Raw genomic sequence first — 18,506 nt, 5'->3', positions numbered from 1 at the left:
CTCTCCCTCTGACTGTTTGGGGTCTATAGTACATTCCCAGTAGTGTGAGTGCCCCTTATTTGTTCCTTAGCTCAATCCATATGATCTCATTTGAAGATTGTTCTAACATTTCATCTTTCCTCACAGCTGTAATTGTTTCTTGCCACACCAAAATTGCCACATCCCCTCCTTTTTTATCCCCCTCTCTGGGCAGAATTTTACGACAGTGGGATTTTACATTCCCGCTGTCGTCAATAGGATTTATAATGGCCAGACGCATTTTACGGCCCCGTCCCCGCTGAAATGGGGCTGTAAAATTCTGCCCTCTATCTTGTCTGAAAATCTTGTAACCAGGAATGTTGAGCTGCCATTCCTGTCCCTCTTCAAGCCATGTTTCTGTTATAGCTATGATATCATATTGCCACATCTGTGCCCTCAGCTCATCTGCTTTATTTGCCATACTCCTTGCATTTAAGTATATACCCTTGAGCATGGCCAAAGTCTCTTTTTATTTTCTACGTTTTGTTCCCTCTGTTTTCCAGACTCATTCACTAGCCCTTTGCCTTCCGATTGAAAAATTTGTTCTTATGTAACAACATGCAACATAGAGGGCAGAATCTTTTATTCGGTGTGCAGTGCGTAAAATGACGCGCGGTGACGTCGGGCCTGCGTCCTGATGTCATCGCACGTCATTCGGATCTTTCGTTTGATGAGAGTCGGCTGCACGCCCGCCGAACTGTCAAAGGCTTGTTGAGGCCACTGATAAACTAATTGAAGTACTTGTCAGGGCTGCCCGTCCAACCTTAAGGTTGGCGGACAGGCAAAGAGTCCAGGCGACCTTTGCATTTTTGATGAAACCTCATCCACGAGCGGGATGAGGTTTCATGAAGGATTTATTATTGAAATAAAATTTTTTTTCATAATTCATAAACATGCCCCAGCTCATGTGACACTGTCACATGATGGGACATGTCTGAATAATTTATTTTTCTTTTTTTCAATGATTCATGATAAAATTAAACTCCCTGAGGCAGCTGTGTGCCTCAGGGAGATTTCTGCACTCTTTCGCGTGCATGTGTGAAAGAGTGCAGGCCCCGACTCTCCCTCCTCCCCCCGCCCGCACAGGGAGCTCTCAGTGCTTCCGGGTGTGCGTCATGCTGGGTGGGCCTTAATTGGCTCGCCCACGTAAAATGGCGATGCGCAGCCAATTACAGGTAGCGATCGGCTCCACACCCGCCCACGCCCGTTCCCGACTGGCCCGCCCGACCGGGAGAAAATTCTCCTCAGAGTTCCAAGCTTGTTTTCTTTTTGGCAAAGAGAAGGCTTTGAGGTTTTCAGAATGATAAAGGAAATGGATAGAGTTGATCCAAGCAAACTGTTGTGCATGCCAAAAGATTGGTATGACAAGCAACACAAGTCAGAAAGATATAAAAACTGAAGTCATACTGGATAGTTTAAATTTTCCAGTTAGTTTTATTCTAAAATAAATCTACCGTTGGTATTAAAATATTGGAAATTAGAAAATCTATGATAATATATTTACACAAATGGTAACAAAGTTGCAGAATAAGTTATCAAGAAAGGCCACTGAGTCAGGCTGCACATACGAGTTCAAAAATATTTCTATGGTTTTTGAGAGACTGAAACAATAAGGGATAGGGTGAGAAGTTAGGTTTTACTTGTATTTTCTTGTTGTTAAATTTCACCCCCTCTCAATGCAGGATGCAGGCTTTATCCACAATCTTTTACCTGAGGAATCTTTAATTTGCACTCCTGTTCTACAGTGAGGTGCTGATCACAGTGAAAGTTCTTTGCCAATGGAGTGGTGGAAAAACAGCACTGCTGCTGTGCACCTCCCAATGACTACCTATAGAACAGTCTGTGGAGTGGGGCGGCAGGGTAAAACTAAACAAAAATCCTTAAAATTGGAATCAATGGAAAAAAGAAATGGTCAGTGAAAAACAGCATATCTCTTTTTGTGTAATTTTTATGTTCTTTAACACATTATATAGAATGTAATTCCAGAATTGTAGTCAAGCATTATGGTTTTACGCTTTAACCTAATAAATTACATCTAATTGATAACCCTAAAATTATTCAGAAACTTCAACACTGTTATTTTGGTTTGAGGCATTTAGCCACTTTTCTCACTGTCCTGACATGTGGGTGCCATCATTGTAGGGAATTACCTTCTAACTTGTGTACAAATGGTTGAATGAATTTTGTGGTGAAAGGGGAATGAAGATGCAGAAGATGCTAGTAGTAAACATTTTTTTTTATTTCCTTCAATTGCTTTCCAAAGTACTACTTCTGATAAAACTAAATTAGATTGACGGTTTTATTACAAGCATTTTTGACTTTGCTCAGAGCTGCGCCAAATGCAAGATAAGATAAAACATAACCTGAAAATCAAAAAGTCTAATCAATCATACTTTAAACTTCAGAATTTCTTAAACAAGATCAATTTAGCTGCACCTACCATTCTAAGTTATTCTAGGTCATTGTGTTCAGTGGCATTTTTACTTCACAAGGTCATTTTGCAAGGCTTTGCTCCTGATATGGAATTTCACAGAACGGGGGCGTAAATCACAGGATTAGAGCTATAGTCCCATCACCAAAGCATACCCCTGTCTAACAAGATGCCACATCTCAAGCAGAGCCTTGCAAATTTTCAGCCAAATTCTGTGATGAGCACTATGTCTACAAAGAACAAAAATGGCTGAGTTGTTTCTTACATATGAACCTCAATAACAGAAAAGCAATCGTTAATTTTTGTATAGTTCACGTGATTTATGCAAGAGACTGTGTTAAACATCATGTTTGCAGTTTTGAGACAGTTTAGCTGAATTTCTTTCAGAATCTATCTGTGCCTTATAAAAATGGTGTCAATTTCATATCATATGATCTGCTTTTATCCATCCAAGTTAATCAGAAAATCTTGGACCAAAATATTTTATGTTATGTTTTGCTTTGAGACTCAGTAATCTAAAATATAAACTTCAAATGTGTTCAGCAAAATTATGCATCATGCCAGACACTCAATAACCATTTGTGCACCTTCAAAGATGTTTTTAAACAGTGAAATACACTTCATCTTCAAAGACTCAGATAAATTCTTTCTGAATAAGTATGATATGCAGAATAAATATAATTACTAATAACTATTGGTGAATCTCAACCAACTAAGTTTTGTCTTTATACAGCTAATTTTAATATTTGTGATAGCTGGCAGATGGATGGTATCTGCTCTTGGAAATGTTTCTAACCTCCTGCTAGAGCCCCACACCAAAAGCAATTTCTAAATGCGAATAGCATTCATAGATTAGGGTATGTTCCGCCACCCACCCACCTGACAAGACCACTCCAATACCATCATCAACATCATAATCTGAGATGTCACTATCACTGATTCGATGAGATCCTGGGTAATGATGGAACAAACAGACAAAACAGCTATGCGTGTGGGCTCAATAACACTTATGGTATAATCTTAAATCAGAAATGCTTTATTTATAATATATAGGTGAGCCAGAAAACAAGCAACCTAGAAAATTAAAAAAAGGTGAATGAATCTATATTTTTAACAACACAATTTTTATTGTTCTCTCTGCAACAAAAAGGATATTTGAGTTTATACAGAGTGGCTAATAGACAAGCCATTAACTAATCAGGGTACTTTTCTCTCAGTGTGCAAAGCAAGAACAAGAATTAAACTATGAACATAACAGACAAATTACACGAACACCACAGATGGTGTGGAGCCGAACCCTCTGGGGGTGTATACAGGGAAATTGTACACATATTATAATCATGCATACCTCATGATCTTCCATCTATTAATCAACTGAAAACTGTGGAGGATGTACACAAAAATTCTAACTATGCAGTTGCAGCGAGCAAGGCTCTGTGGCAGGACTGCACATGTGTAAAATTCACCCTAACAGCTTGAATATCTTTGTGCTGGTGATTTTTGGGCTGGTTCCAAATGACTGATGGTTTAAATGCCAAATCTACAACATGCTGACACTGGCGCTGAATGGGTCAAACATTGGTCATTTCTTCAGATCAAATTCTTCAGCTGGATTTTCTTTTTGCTTGGTTTGAACCACCATTATTATTTTAATAGTACTTGCAGCAGCTTGCACTAAGAAATTAATTTGATTAATGCCTTGAAGTCACAGCCTGTAACATTTTTAAAAATAAAATACAATTGGGGTGCTTTCATTTAGTTTGGGATCAGCCTCTGTCACCCATGTGAAAACAAACAGGGCAGGAAGCACACAGCAAGTCAGACAGTGATAGAAAGAAGAGAGGTCAATGCTTTCGGGAGATTTGAATATTAATCTTCTTTTTCTTTCAGTTGCTGACTGATGTACTGTGCATTTTCAGTATCTTTCTGTTGATTTCCAATTATTAGCATTTGTTCTTAGAGACTAGAAGAACTTTTTCTTGGTTAGTTGGTGGAATTGTGAATGGACTCTTTATACTCATGGCTACAATCTTGACTTTATTGACTCCTCCCACTGTATTCCATGGGCTGAATTCTCCGGTCAGTTAGCGGGGGGCGGGGCCCGCTCGCCGACGCATAAAATGATGTGTGGTGACGTCGGGTGGGCATCCCAACGTCACTGCACGTCATTTAGATTTTCAGTCCGCCGAACTGTCAAAGGCCTATTAAGGCCATTTTAAACCTAATTAACTCAATTAAATGAGCTGCCCGTCCAACTTCAAGGCTGGCGGGCAGGCGAAGAGCCCAGGCAGCCTTCGCATTTTTCATGAAGCCTCATCCACGGGTCTAAAATCTAATAAAAATGTTTATATTAATTCTTTGACATGTCCCAGCTCATGTGAACAGTGTCACATGAGGGGACATGTTTTAAAAGTTTTTTTTCTCCTTTATTTAAATTTACACATGTCAAACTAATCTCCCTGAGCCATCTCTGTGCCTCAGGGAGCTCTTCCGTGCGCATGCGCAAAAGAACGCAGGAAATGGCTTAGGGAATTCCCCCCTCACCCACATAGGGAGCGCAGAATGCTTCCGGGCGAGCGTCACGATGTGTGGGCCTTAATTGGCCCGCCCACATAAAATGGCAGCGCGGCCCCGAACGGGGGCACCAATCGGGTTCGTGCCCACCCCCACCCTTGCCCCCACCCCCGACCGTCCCTGCACAACCCTCCCCCAACGGGGAGGAAAATTTTTCCCCTTGTCATTTGTGAAATACTTCATTCTGAACCTTGGATACTGACAAGCAGAACAACTTCAGACAAGCTGGCTCTCAGCATGTTCACACTCGCCCAGCAGTATAGAGTAGGGATGTACTTCTTCAGTAACAAGCAGGCAAATAAATTTCAGTGTTGATATGGTTAAATCATTTGTTACATCAGCACTTCAGTTCAAATTGTGTGCTATATTGTGATGTCCAGCCTGCTCCCTATTTTTCACATCTGAGTACTAATGGCCTTGAACACTATAGCTACCTTAAGTAAAAATAATGTATTTTGTGTTACAGCCTGGATTATGTTTTAAGACAGTAACATACCTTAATGTTGAGAGATGAAGTTCAGGCATACCAGCAGAGGGGCTAGATTAATGGGTATAAAATGGTCAGATGATCTTAATAAAGACAAACTACATGGTCCTGGCATCTTGCATCCACAAGTCTTAATGAAGATGGGGGCTAAAATCAGAATTAATTGATATTTTTTGTAAACTGGTCAGATTCCTGAGGAAAGGAAAGTAGCTAAACTAATGCCTTTAGTATAAAGTGAACAATTGGAAACTGTGCAGAGGCAGGTTGATCAGTTGTGCCTTATTGGATAAAGCACAGGAGAGTAAGCAGGGCTTCAGGAAAGGGGCCTCATGGTTAAATAACAGGCTGGATCTTTCACATGGTCAACAATCAGCTTGATATATGCTTGGATTTTGAGAAAATCTTAAGATTCTACCATGGGTGATTAATGGAAAAAGTTAAGAAAATAAGAATATAGCATGCAATGTTTAAAAAGAAGCCTTAACACATTGACAATTGAACTTATTGTACTTATTGGCTCAATATATGGAATTTGTATCCAGCACTTGATTTTGGTACTAAGTTAAAAGCTAGCATTCTAAATTAACAAACTGAACACAGGATTTATTAACTAGGCTCTGAAATCACACACAGTGGACATGCACTCAGCATGTTTGTCTGAAATTCCTCGCTCTGTTCTTTAGCAGAACTTTAACCCAATTATTTTAAATAGGTTAGACCCACTGCTAAAATAGCCAAGAGAGGAACTACAGATGAACATAATAAGTGTTTGGATGTGTTACCCAACTGCATAATGTTAAGGGTTGAATGTCTTGAGTCCCTTTGTTTAACAGTTCTTAAAACATTGCAAGAAATGAATTAAAACAATATTCCCGACTTGGAAAGAGAACGCCCCATTCTGAGGACGGTCTATATGTAAAATATAAATCACACACATGGACATGCACTCAGCATGTTTGTCTGACATTCTATTTTACACAGTGGTTTCAAACATACATTACAGTCAACTTAATTCACAATCAATAAAAGAATGGGTATCTGTTATGCTGCAAGTTTACTTCAGAATTTAGCCAGATAGTGAAAAAATTATAATTACCAATAACCTACTTTGTAGCCTTTTACTAGGACTCTCTCCATGTACATGCCGCCGCGGCATGTAGGGTGATGGCTGAGGCAGAGGTAGTGATGATACATCATGTGTCTGAAGTTTGTACCAGTGTGGTTCATCATCAAGCAATGCCGTCTCCAGCTCTATAAGGATCTGCAAAAGTACAACAATATCATCTATATCATCCTAAAATGGTGCAGAGAACAACTGGAAGAAATCCGGATAAATATCTAATTAGGAGTAGGTTGGAGGATATGAATGATAAGTTTGACAGATGGGGCTACTCATTTATAGAGATTGAACTGCTGAAATCATAGAAAAATCAGGCCATGCAAGACAATCAATGAAACTAAAAGTAGATTATCAATCTCATTTTTGGTAGCCTGATAGCTAACAAAACTATCATTACCAAAAGGCTACTTATCCTTTTACCAGGACTTTCCTCTGAACATGTAGGGTGATGGTCAGCTGCACCCACTGCCCAGCTCCACTGCTGCTCAGTGGATAGCACTCTCATCTCTGCTTCATAAAGTTCAAGTCCCAGTCCAGGACTTGGAGCACAGAAATCTAGGCTGACATTCCAGTGTAGTACGGAGGGAATACTGCACTGTTGGAGCTGCTGTCTGCCAAATGCAGGGTGACCAAGTGTCCCAGATTTTCCCAGACTGTCCCGTAATTTGGCTTTCTGACCTGTATTCTGGGTCAGGCCTTTTCGGGATGTGATTTATCCCAGATTTCTTCAGTATGTGCATCCTTTGTATCTGCGCATGCACACTCTGCTGCTGCACATGTGCAGACCCTAGCCCACACAGCCATGAGGGAGCCAAGGGAGCACTGGCTAGCACTCTCCTCAGAGCTGTTCAGCTTCAGCAGGAATGTGGTTCAGACCTGGGACTGTCCAGCAGGTGTCCAGGGTGGGTGCAGTCCCAACAGCGGCGGCAGTATGAGATTCAGGGTGTGCTGGCAGCCTCATGCACAAGCCAAGGTATGATTCCACGCACTCCTCCCCCTTGTGCTCCCACGGTCTTGCCAGCCCTCAACCTCCTCTTGCTCCCATGGTGACACCAGTAGCCCCCCCCGACACCCGTTTTCCAGCACCTCCTCGCACCCCACCCCACCTTCTCCCACGGTATCAAAGAACAAAGAACAAAGAAAAGTACAGCACAGGAACAGACTCCAAGCCTGCGCCGATCATATTGCCCGTCAAACTAAAACATTTTGCACTTCCGGGATCCGTATCCCTCTATTCCCATCCTATTCATGTATTTGTCAAGCTGCCTCTTAAACACCACTATCATACCTGCTTCCACCACCTCCTCTGGCATCGAATTCCAGACACTCATTACCTTCTGCGTAAAAGACTTGTCCCGCACATCTCCTCTAAAGTTTTCTCCTCTCACCTTAAATCTATGTCCCCTAGTAATTAACTCTTCCGCCCTGGGAAAAAGCTTCTGACTATCTACTCTGTCCATGCCACTCATAATTTTGTAAACTTCTATCAAGTCACCCCTCAATCTCTGTCGCTCTAGTGAGAACAATCTGAGTTTCTCCAACCTCTCCTCATAGCTAATAACCTCCAGACCAGGCAGTATCATCAGTACCAACTATGGCAAAGTGTCCCTTTTTTTGCCCAGAGTTGGTCACTCTGGTCAAATGAGATGTTAAATCAGTGGAAGCGGAGGTAAAAGATCCCAAGATACCGTTTTGAAGAGGAACAAGAAAAGTATACCTGGTGTCCTGGCCAATATTCATCGCTTAATCAACATCACAAAAACAAATTTTAAGCTCATAAGTTTGCTGTTTACAAGTCAGCTGCTGTGTTTTCTGCATTACAACAGTGACCCCATTTCAAACACTACTTAATCAGCTGTAAAACACTTTGAGATGTTCAGAAGCTATATAAATATAGCCTTCCTTTACTTTTCCTTATCTACCAGCCATCATCAGGTTTTTGTGTCATCATTTCCTATCATAAATTACTAAATCAATGTTCTCAATTCAATTTTAATTTAACAATCATAATGTGGCTTTGTGGAGGGAGCTTCTGAAGTCTCACTCTGAACTCGATCATCATCTTGAGTGTGTGTTTGTATATAAATAATTTATATATATAAGATATATATATATTATATAATCATCACCAGGTGATGGGGAACGCTATCAAATACATTACTAATGTATATCATATTATTAGGGCGTGTGTCCTCAGCTCTTTGACCAGGAATTTGTTCTGACACCCTGAGTAACACCTGGAGCTCAAACTATAATAGAACAGCAGCAGTGTAACTATCAGGTTTAAAAAATACACAGCCAGGCCAGGAGTGGACTTTATGGCCTAAATTTCTGCAGAGTCATACAGAGCCTGTGGCACATCCAAAATGGTGGACAAACTCCAGGCCCAGAAATCCCGCCACCATATCTGGCATTCTAACAAGAGAAGGAGACTAGGGGCTGTAAGTGACTTCCACGTGAGGGAAAGTCGAACTCAGCAGGGTTAGCTGAGCTCAGTGCTGAGTTCAAATAGACCCTATTTTTGCTGGAGCAAGGACTTATCCCGCAGTGTGGAAGTTATAACTTTTTTGAGTAGACGTAAATGTTCTTGAAGGGCAGAAAAGGTACACAAAACTGCCAAACTGTCAAGTTATTTAAAACCCCTGTCCTTTAAAAATAAAAAAATGCCAGTCTCTATCTGAGAGAGTAAATAAAAATCTGTTCTAGCGGTTTCAATTGCTGTTTGTTGACAAAAACCTAAGTGCTCTTATTATAGAATTATCAATGCTTGACAGCTTTCTAAAACCTATCATTAACACAGTGGAGAGTTGTAAGTTCACTGTTTTATTGACAGCTCAAAGAAGTTATTCAAGGATTAACTGTCTTTGATATGGGGTTGTGAATACAAATGTTTGTTTTTATAAGGGACTAAATAATTGAGGGGATTTTAATGTATTGAATGGAACTTTCATAAATGAGAGTTTTTTTGTATTGTGAAATCTATAATAGATATTTAGAACTTTGTTTCATTTCATCTCAGCATGGCTCCTGAAGTCTGCCCGTGGCAGACAATGGGTTAGTTGGCATGGAGGTTGTAACAGAAAAGGATGGTGGGGGGGCTTGAGTTGGCAGTAAGTTGGCATAGGGGCTATAAAGTGCCATGGGGGTGGTTGGGGGACATGGATTCACGTGAGTTGGCATGTATGGGCATGGGGAGTGGGTGGGAGGTGAAGGCATGTGAGGGGTGAGACCTAGAAGGCCTAATGTCAAAGAAAACAAATGGGATGAAGCCCCAGAGAACTGAGTGAGCCTTTTAATCAGCCCTTCTTAGCACTCAGAAGCCCCTGTTGCCATCTCCAACCTGTGTCCGGGGGGAGAGGCAGTCCCGACTCCATCCCACGCATGCCCTCCAGGAATGAAGATCCCGCCCAAGGTGGGTGCAGCAAGCCGGGAGATTTCCCAACTCGGCACACTCACCTTGGGAATGAAAATCCAGGCCTATGTGTCCAAGTTGAATTTCTTTAAAAGGCTGAGGATAGTTATGCTTATATTAGATAATCTGACATTGATCCTCAATGTTCACATACAAGCAGCTGTAAATAGAAGTTGTTCAAAAACCAATGGTAAATCTCCGAGGACCCGCACCTACTTTGTGGACAATAATATCTCCTCATGAAAAGACTCGGACACCTTAGCACAAGAAATGTCATAGAAGTATCTCTAATTTATTCTTGCTGTAAGCCTAGGTAAAGAGCTCTGAGGGACACCTCCAATGCCCTGATTCCCAATGCCTGGATGAAGACCATGCCATGTAAATATTATGAAGCTGGATACTAATTTCTATTCAATGTTCTCCAGTCAGACATTTATCTAAATGCCTGACTGATGCTTGGATTATTTTTATAGTAGAAATCGTAACATGTTAAGGTGTATTTTTTACCTCTCCAAGAAATTCACTTTCTTCTTCTTGTACTCGAGGTTGATCCCACAGCGTGATTTCTAACATCCGTTCTCGAAAGTCTCTCCGATGTACATGAGAATAGACAAATGTTTGGTTCCATTTTGGCTCTAAGCTTCTCTTGACTGTTTTGGTCCTCCGTTTACTCTTGTCACTGACCATTAAAATATACAGTTCAATTATTTCACATTCCAGTTGACTTCCTTTTATGAACAGTCTTAGTTTTCACCTCCACTGAGTAACCAATAATCAAAACAACAGACTGCTTTACATTTACTTATTTTTATAGTGTATCAAATAAATAATTCTGTAGCAAAGTAAACACACTATTTTGTAAATATAGGAACTGGTCTGAATTTGCAAAATGTTGTCATGAAGGTTTCCAAAATGAAAGAGTGTTTCTGTATTTTGGGTGGGAGATTGAAACCATTTTTATCCATTTAAGTGATTTACATTCAACCACCCAGCTGCCCTCCACCACCATGAACTGACAATTCAGCCCTCATTCACCTTATTTACTACTTCTTCCTGTTAAAATGTTATGGGCCTGCAGTTTCAGCACTGCTGCCTCTTTGTCGGGTAAATACTGAGTCAAAATGTGAAGGTCTGTTAAGTATTAACAACGAGATATATATAAATGAATGGAACCTAAACTTTAGAAATGCCTGTACCCCCAGATGATGATAGGTAGGTAAGACACTCCAACTTACACTAAGGATTCCAGATTACAACAGGTTATCATAAAAACAAGGTTGTGCTTATCTCTACTGGTGAGCAAGAAAGCCCAATGTTACTTCCAGAGAGAATTAAAGGGCTCAGTAGAAAGAAATTATTCATATAATACACATATAGATGGTGGAATCCTCTACAACTAACTGTGTTTGAAGCAAAGTCTATATATTATTTTAAAAGGAAATTAAATAGTGAGAAACAAGAATTTTAAAGTGTATGAGAAGCAAGCAGAATAGTAGGTTGAAAGTAGGTGTCTCACATAGAGAAAAATGTCAAAACAGACTTCTGCATAGAAATGCACAGAAACAGCCCACCTGGCCCAATCAATCCTTGGTGGCGTTTATTTTTCACATGAGCTAAAAGTACTAATGACATTCACTTTGTTCCCAAATTCCCTTTGCTTTGATCCACCTATCCAACCTCAAGTTCAATGTTCATATTTTTGCCTCAGTTAAGGTACCTTCTAAATTTTGTTCATTGTGACAGCCGGTTCATTCCCACAGCTAGCACCTTTCATTTTTTTTCGTGTGAAATCTTAAAGTGGACAACTTGTGAGCAGCCTGCCCTGTATTTTCTGGGTTTCTGTGTGACTGTGCATGCGTGCAGCTTACAGGGAACAATGGTCTTGACAAGTAACCCTGGAAGTGAATTCTACAGCTTCAAAACTCTGCAAAGAAGCTTCTCCTGCACTCTCTTCTAAACTTCTTGCTTACTTCTTGTACCTATGGTCTCTCATACTTGCCTCTTCAACCACTGGAAGCAGCCTGCTTCAGTCTAACAAGCTCCAAACTTTTATAACAAAACAAAAACAGAATTACCTGGAAAAACTCAGCAAGTCTGGCAGCATCGGCGGAGAAGAAATCAGTCAACGTTTCGAGCCTTCATGGCCCTTCGGCAGAACTGCCGCAGTTCTGCCGAAGGGCCATGAAGGCTCGAAACGTTGACTGATTTCTTCTCCGCCGATGCTGCCAGACTTGCTGAGTTTTTCCAGGTAATTCTGTTTTTGTTTTGTTTTGGATTTCCAGCATCCGCAGTAGCTTTTAGCTTTTTGTTTTTATCCAAACTTTTATAATTTTGAGCACATAATCATGTCACCTCTCTTGGTTGTTCAAATGAAATAAAAACTTAACTTTGCAAGTCTTCTTTATATTTATATTTCCTCATACCAGGATGTGTCTGAGTGAATCTACATTGTGCCATATCCTGTCCATAGCACAGAATCACGGAATTGTTACAGTGCAGAAGGAGGCCATTCAGCCGATTATGTCTGCACCAGCTCTCCGAATGAGTAATTCACTTAGTGCCATTCTCCCGCCTTCTTCCTGTAACCCTGCACATTCTTCCTTTTCAGATAATAGTCTAATTCTCTTTTGAATGCTTCAATTGAATCTGCCTCCACCACGCTTTCAGGCGACGCATTCCAGATCTTAACACATCTCTGTGTGAAAAAGTTTTTTCTCATATCACTTTTGCTTCTTTTGTCAATTACCTTAAATCTGTGCCCTCTCATTCTCAATCCTTACACAAGCGGAAACAATTTCTCCCTACCTACTCTGTCCGGGCCCCTCATGATTTTGAATACCTCTATCAAGTCTCCTCTCAGCCTTCTCTTCTCCAAGGAAAACAGTCCCAACTTCTCCAATCTATTTTCATAACTGAAGTTCCTCATTTCTGGAACCATTTTTGGGAATCTTCTCTGCACTCTCTCCAATGCATTCACATCCTTCCTAAAGTGTGTGATGCCTAATATTGCACACGGTTCTCTAACTAAATTCTCATTGGGATTGCATATCAGCTCATCGCTACCGCTTGGCTTTTATATTCTATACCTCACAGAATCACAGAATTTTTACAGTGTTGGAAGGAGGCCATTTGGCCCATTGTGTCTGCACCAGCTCTCCGAATGAGCAATTCCCTTAGCAACATCCTCCTGCCTTCTCTCCGTAACCCTGCACATCCTTCCTCCACACTCTCAGACAGTGCATTCCAGACGTTATTCACTCCCTGCATGTAAAAGATTTTTCTCATATCACTCGTGCTTCTTTTGCAAATTACTTTAAATCTGTAAACCTGTTGTAATAAAATCTAGAATTCCATTAGCGTATTTTCCTGGCCATATTAACCTGAGGTGCTGCCTTTGAACCTCTACCTCTACCAACTAGTGGAGAGGATGTAGAGAATAAAATTTGTAAGAATTATAGACTAATTATAATGGGGACTTCAATTATCCAGATATAGACTGGAATAGGAATAGTGCAAAGGGACAAGAGGGGCGAGACTTCCTGGAATGTGTTCAAGATAATTTTCTGCAGCAGTATTTTTCTGGTCCAGAGGACATACACTGTTGGGCCTGGTGCCTGGGAATGAGTTGGCCCAAGTGGATCAAATATCAGTGGGAGAGTAATTAGAGGACAGTGACCATTGTATCATCAGGTTTAGGTTGGCCATGGAAAAGGACAAGAAACAGTCCAGAGCAGGGGTAATTAATTGGGGGAAAGACAACTTCGATGGGATGAGAATGCATCTGAGTAGAGTGAGTGGGAATCAAATGTTGGCAGAAAAGACAGTGGCTGAACAATGGGCTACCTTCATTGAAAAAGTATTGCAGGCAATGTCAAGGTATATTCCCTTGAAGGGGAAAGGTTGGATACACAAACCCAGAGCACCCTGGATGATGAGAGAAATAGAAGCAAAGCTGAAAAGGAAGAAGTCTGTGTACAACAGATGTCAGGTAGAAAACGCAATAGAGAATCAGGCTGAATATAGAAGGACTAGAGGGGAAGTGAAGAAACTAATAAGAAAAGCAAGGAGAGAGTATGAAAGGAGGCTGGCAGTGAACATAAAAGAGAATCCCAATGTCTTCTGTAAGCATGTAAATAATAAAAGGGTGGTAAAGAAGGAGTGGGGCCGATCAGGGACAAAAAAGGGGACTTGCACGTGGAGGCTGGAGAAATAGCAGAGGTATTAAATGAGTACTTTGCATCTGGCTTTTCAAAGGAAGAAGATGCTACCCAGGCCGAGGTGAGGGAGGAGCTAACCGGTACACAAGAAGAATTTACAATTAAGGAGGAGGAGGTTTTAGAAAGGCTATCTTTACTTAAAGTAGATAAGGTACCAGGACCGGATGAGATGCATCCAAGGGTACAATAGAACCATAGAAAAGTTACAGCACAGAAGGAGGCCATTCAGCCCATCTTGTCCATGCCAGCCCGCGGACACCCAGGTGGCCTTTCTAATCCCATCTTCCTGCATCCGGCCCATAGCCCTGCAGCTTACAGCACTTAAGGTGCAGATCCAGGTACTTTTTAAAAGAGTTTAGAGTTTCTGCCTCTACCACCAATTTGGACGGTGAATTCCAGACATCCACTACCCTGTGCGTAAAAAAGTTCTTCCTCATGTCCCCCCTACACCTTCTGCCACTTATCTTGAATCTATGTCCCCTGGTTCTAGAATTCTCCACCAAGGGAAACAATTTTATCCTGTCCACTCTATCTATTCCCCTCATAACATGATTATACTGAGGGAAGTGAGAGTGGAAATTGCACAGGCACTCGTGATAATCTTTCAGTCTTCCTTAGACACAGGGGAGGTGCCAGAGGGCTGAAGAATTGCGAATGCTACACCCCTGTTCAAAAAGGGGTGAAAGGATAAAGCCGGTAACTACAGACCAGTCAGTTTGACCTCAGTGGTAGGGAAACTTCTGAAAACTATAGTTCGGGACAAAATCAATCGTCACCTAGACAAGTGCAGGATAATTAAGGAAAGCCAGCATGGATTCATTAAGGGAAAATCATGTTCAACTAACTTGCTGGAGTTTTTGAGGAGGTAACAGAAAAGGTTGTTAAGAACAATGCTGTTGATGTGGTGTATATGGATTTTCAAAAGACATTTGATACAGTGCCACACAATAGCCTTGTGTGCAAAATTCTAGCTCATGGAATAAAAGGGGAAGTAGGCACTTGGATAAGATATTGGCTAAGTGACAGGAAACAGAGAGTAGTGGTTAATGGTTGTTTTTCAGGTTGGAGGAAGGTTTGTAGTGGAGTTCACCAGGGGTCAGTGTTGGGATCCTTGCTCTTCTGAAATATATTAATGACCTAGGCTGTGGTGTGCAGGGCAGGATTTCAAAATTTGCAGATGATACGAAGATTGGAAATGTTATCAACTGTGATGGGGATAGTCCTGAGCTTCAAAAGGACATAAACATGTTGGTGGATTGGGATGACAAATGGCAGAGAAGTGTGAGGTGATTCGTTTCAACAGGAAAGATATGGAGGGACAGTATAAAATAAAGGGGCAGCCTCTAAATGAGATGCAGGAACAGAGGGACCTCGGTGTATATGTACAAAAGTCATTGAAGATGGCAGGGCATGTTGAGAGAGCAGTTAATAAAGCAAATCGTATCTCAATCTTTATTAACAGGGGCATTGAGTACAAGAGTAAGGAGGTCATGTTGAACTTGTATAAGAAACTGGAGAATTGCGAAAGCTACACCCCTGTTCAAAAAGGAGTCTGCATCCAGCTCTGGGCGCCATACTTGAGAAAGGATGTGAAGGCACTGGAGAGAGTACAGAGGAGATTCACAAGAATGATCCCCGGGATGAAGAGGATATCTTTGAGGATAGATTGGAAAGGTTGGGACTCTTTTCCTTGGAGAAAAGAAGGCTGAGAGGAGACTTAATAGAGATTTTTTTTATTCATTCACGGGATGTGGACATCGCTGGCTAGCATTTATTGCCCATCCCTAATTGCCCTTGAGAAGGTGGTGGTGATCTGCCTTCTTGAACTGCTGGAGCGGTGTAGGTACACCCACAGTGCTGTTACGGAGGGAGTTCCAGGATTTTGACCCAGCGACAGTGAAGGAACGGCCGACATATTTCTAAGTCAGGATGGTGAGTGACTTGGAGAGGAACATCCAGGTGGTGGTGTTTCCATCTATCTGCTGCCCTTGTCCTTCCAGATGGTAGTGGTCGTGGGTTTAGAAGGTGCTGTCTAAGGAGCCTTGGTGAATTCCTGCTGTGCATCTTGTAGATTGTACACACTGCTGCTACTGTGTGTCGGTAGGTGGTGGGAGTGAATGTTTGTGGATGTGGTGCCAATCAAGCAGACTGCTTTGTCCTGGACGGTGTCAAGCTTCTTGAGTGTTGTGGGAGCTGCACTCATCCAGGCAAGTGCAGAGTATTCTATCACACTCCTGACTTGTGCCTTGTAGATGGTGGACAGGCTTTGGAGAGTCAGGAGGTGAGTTACTCAACGCATGATTCCTAGCCTCTGACCTGCTCTTCTAGCCACAGTATTTATATGGCTCGTCCAGTTCAGGTTCTGGTCAATGGTAATCCCCAGGATGTTGATATTGGGGGATTCAGTGATGGTAATGTCATTGACCGTCATGGGGCGATGGTTCAGTTCTCTCTTGTTGGAGATGGTCATTGCCTGACACTTGTGTGGTGCGAATGTTACTTGCCCCAGCCTGGATATTGTCCAGGACTTCCTGCATTTGGATATAGACTGCTTCAGTATCTGAGGAGTCGTGAATGATGCTGAACATTATGCAATCATCAGCGAACATCCTACTTCTGACCTTTTGATGGAAGGAAGGTCTTTGATGAAGCAGCTGAAGATGGTTGGGCCTAAGATACTATCCTGAGTAACTCCTGCAGTGATGTCCTGGATCTGAGATGACTGACCTCCAACAACCACAACCATCTTCCTTTGTGCTTGGTATGACTCCAACCAGTGGAGAGTTTTCCCCCTGATTCCCACTGACTCCAGTTTTGCTAGGGCTCCTTGATGCCACACTCGGTCAAATGTGGTCTTGATGTCAAGGGCAGTCACTCTCACCTCACCTTGGGGTTCAGCTCTTTTGTCCATGTTTGAACCAAGGCTGTAATGAGGTCAGGAGCTGAGTGGCACTGGCAGAACCCAAGCTGAGTGTTAGTGAGCAGGTTATTGCTAAGCAAGTGCCGCTTGACAGCACTGTTGATGACCCTTTCCGTTACTGTACTGATGATGGAGAGTAGACTGATGGGGCGGTAGTTGGCTGGGTTGCATTTGTCCTGCTTTTTATGTACAGGTCGTATCTGGACAATTTTCCACATAGTGGGTAGATGCCAGTGTTGTAGCTGTACTGGAACAGCTTGGCTAGGGGCGCAGCAAGTTCTGGAGCACAAGTCTTCAGTGCTATTGCTGGAATATTGTCAGTACCCACAGCCTTTGCAGTATCCAGTGCCTTCAGCCCTTTTTTGATATCACATGGAGTGAATCGAATTGGCTGAAGACTGGCATCTGAGATGCTGGGGGCCTCAGGAGGAGGCTGAGATGGATCATCCACTCAGCACTTCTGGCTGAAGATTGTAGCAAATTCTTCAGCCTTATCTTTTGCACTGATGTGTTGGGCTCCCCCATCATTGAGGATGGGGTATTTGTGGAGCCTCCTTCTCCAGTGAGTTGGTTAATTGTCCACCACCATTCACGGCTGGATGTGGTAGGGTTGCAGAGCTTAGATCTGATCCATTGGTTGAGGGATCACTTATCACTTGCTGCTAATGTTGGTTGACATGCAAGTAGTCCTTTGTTACAGCTTCACCAGATTGACACCTCATTTTTAGGCATGGCTGGTGCTGCTCCTGGCATGCCCTCCCTCACTCTTCATTGAACCAGGGTTGATCCCCTGGCTTGATGGTGATGGTGGATTCAGGAATATGCTGGGCTATGAAGTTACAGATTGTGTTCGAGTACAATTCTGCTGCTGCTGATGGCCCACAGCGCCTCATAGATAGCCAATCTTGAGTTGCCAGATCTGTTCAAAACCTATCCCATTTAGCACGGTGGTAGTGCCACACAACACAATGGAGGGTATCCTCAATGTGAAGACAGGGCTTCATCTCCACAACAACTGTGCGGTGGTCATTCCTACTGATACTGTCATTGGCAGATACATCTGCGGCAGGCAGGTTGGTAAGGATGAGGTCAAGTATGTTTTTCTCTCTTATTGGTTCCCTCGCCATCTGCTGCAGACCCAGTCCAGCAGCTATGTCATTTAGGACTCGGCCAGCTCAGTCAGTAATGGTGCTACTAAGCCACTCTTGGTGATGGACATTGAAGTTAACCACCCACAGTACATTCTGCGCCTTTGCCACCCTCAGTGCTTCCTCCAAGTGGTGTTCAACATGGAGGAGCACTGATTCATCAGCTGAGGGAGGACGGT

At 42.2% G+C, this 18,506-nt stretch overlaps 1 protein-coding gene across 1 annotated transcript in view; it reads right to left on the bottom strand.

The window, feature by feature from the left end:
* The window catches only part of LOC144680645 (regulating synaptic membrane exocytosis protein 1-like), a 704,348-nt gene that overhangs the window by 504,167 nt on the left and 181,675 nt on the right, over window positions 1–18,506 (bottom strand). The window contains exons 10-12 of the mRNA XM_078541863.1: window positions 10,550–10,721; window positions 6,618–6,771; window positions 3,329–3,400 (exon numbers count right to left, since the gene is read on the bottom strand). Coding sequence (XP_078397989.1) covers window positions 3,329–3,400; window positions 6,618–6,771; window positions 10,550–10,721 — 398 coding nt within the window. The remainder of the gene's footprint in view (window positions 1–3,328; window positions 3,401–6,617; window positions 6,772–10,549; window positions 10,722–18,506) is intronic.

Source organism: Cetorhinus maximus, chromosome 5 (genome assembly GCF_964194155.1).
Source record: "Cetorhinus maximus chromosome 5, sCetMax3.hap1.1, whole genome shotgun sequence".
Classification (NCBI taxonomy): domain Eukaryota; kingdom Metazoa; phylum Chordata; class Chondrichthyes; order Lamniformes; family Cetorhinidae; genus Cetorhinus; species Cetorhinus maximus.
Note: the sequence above shows the minus strand (reverse complement) of the source record. Positions and strands in the feature narration are given on the sequence as shown.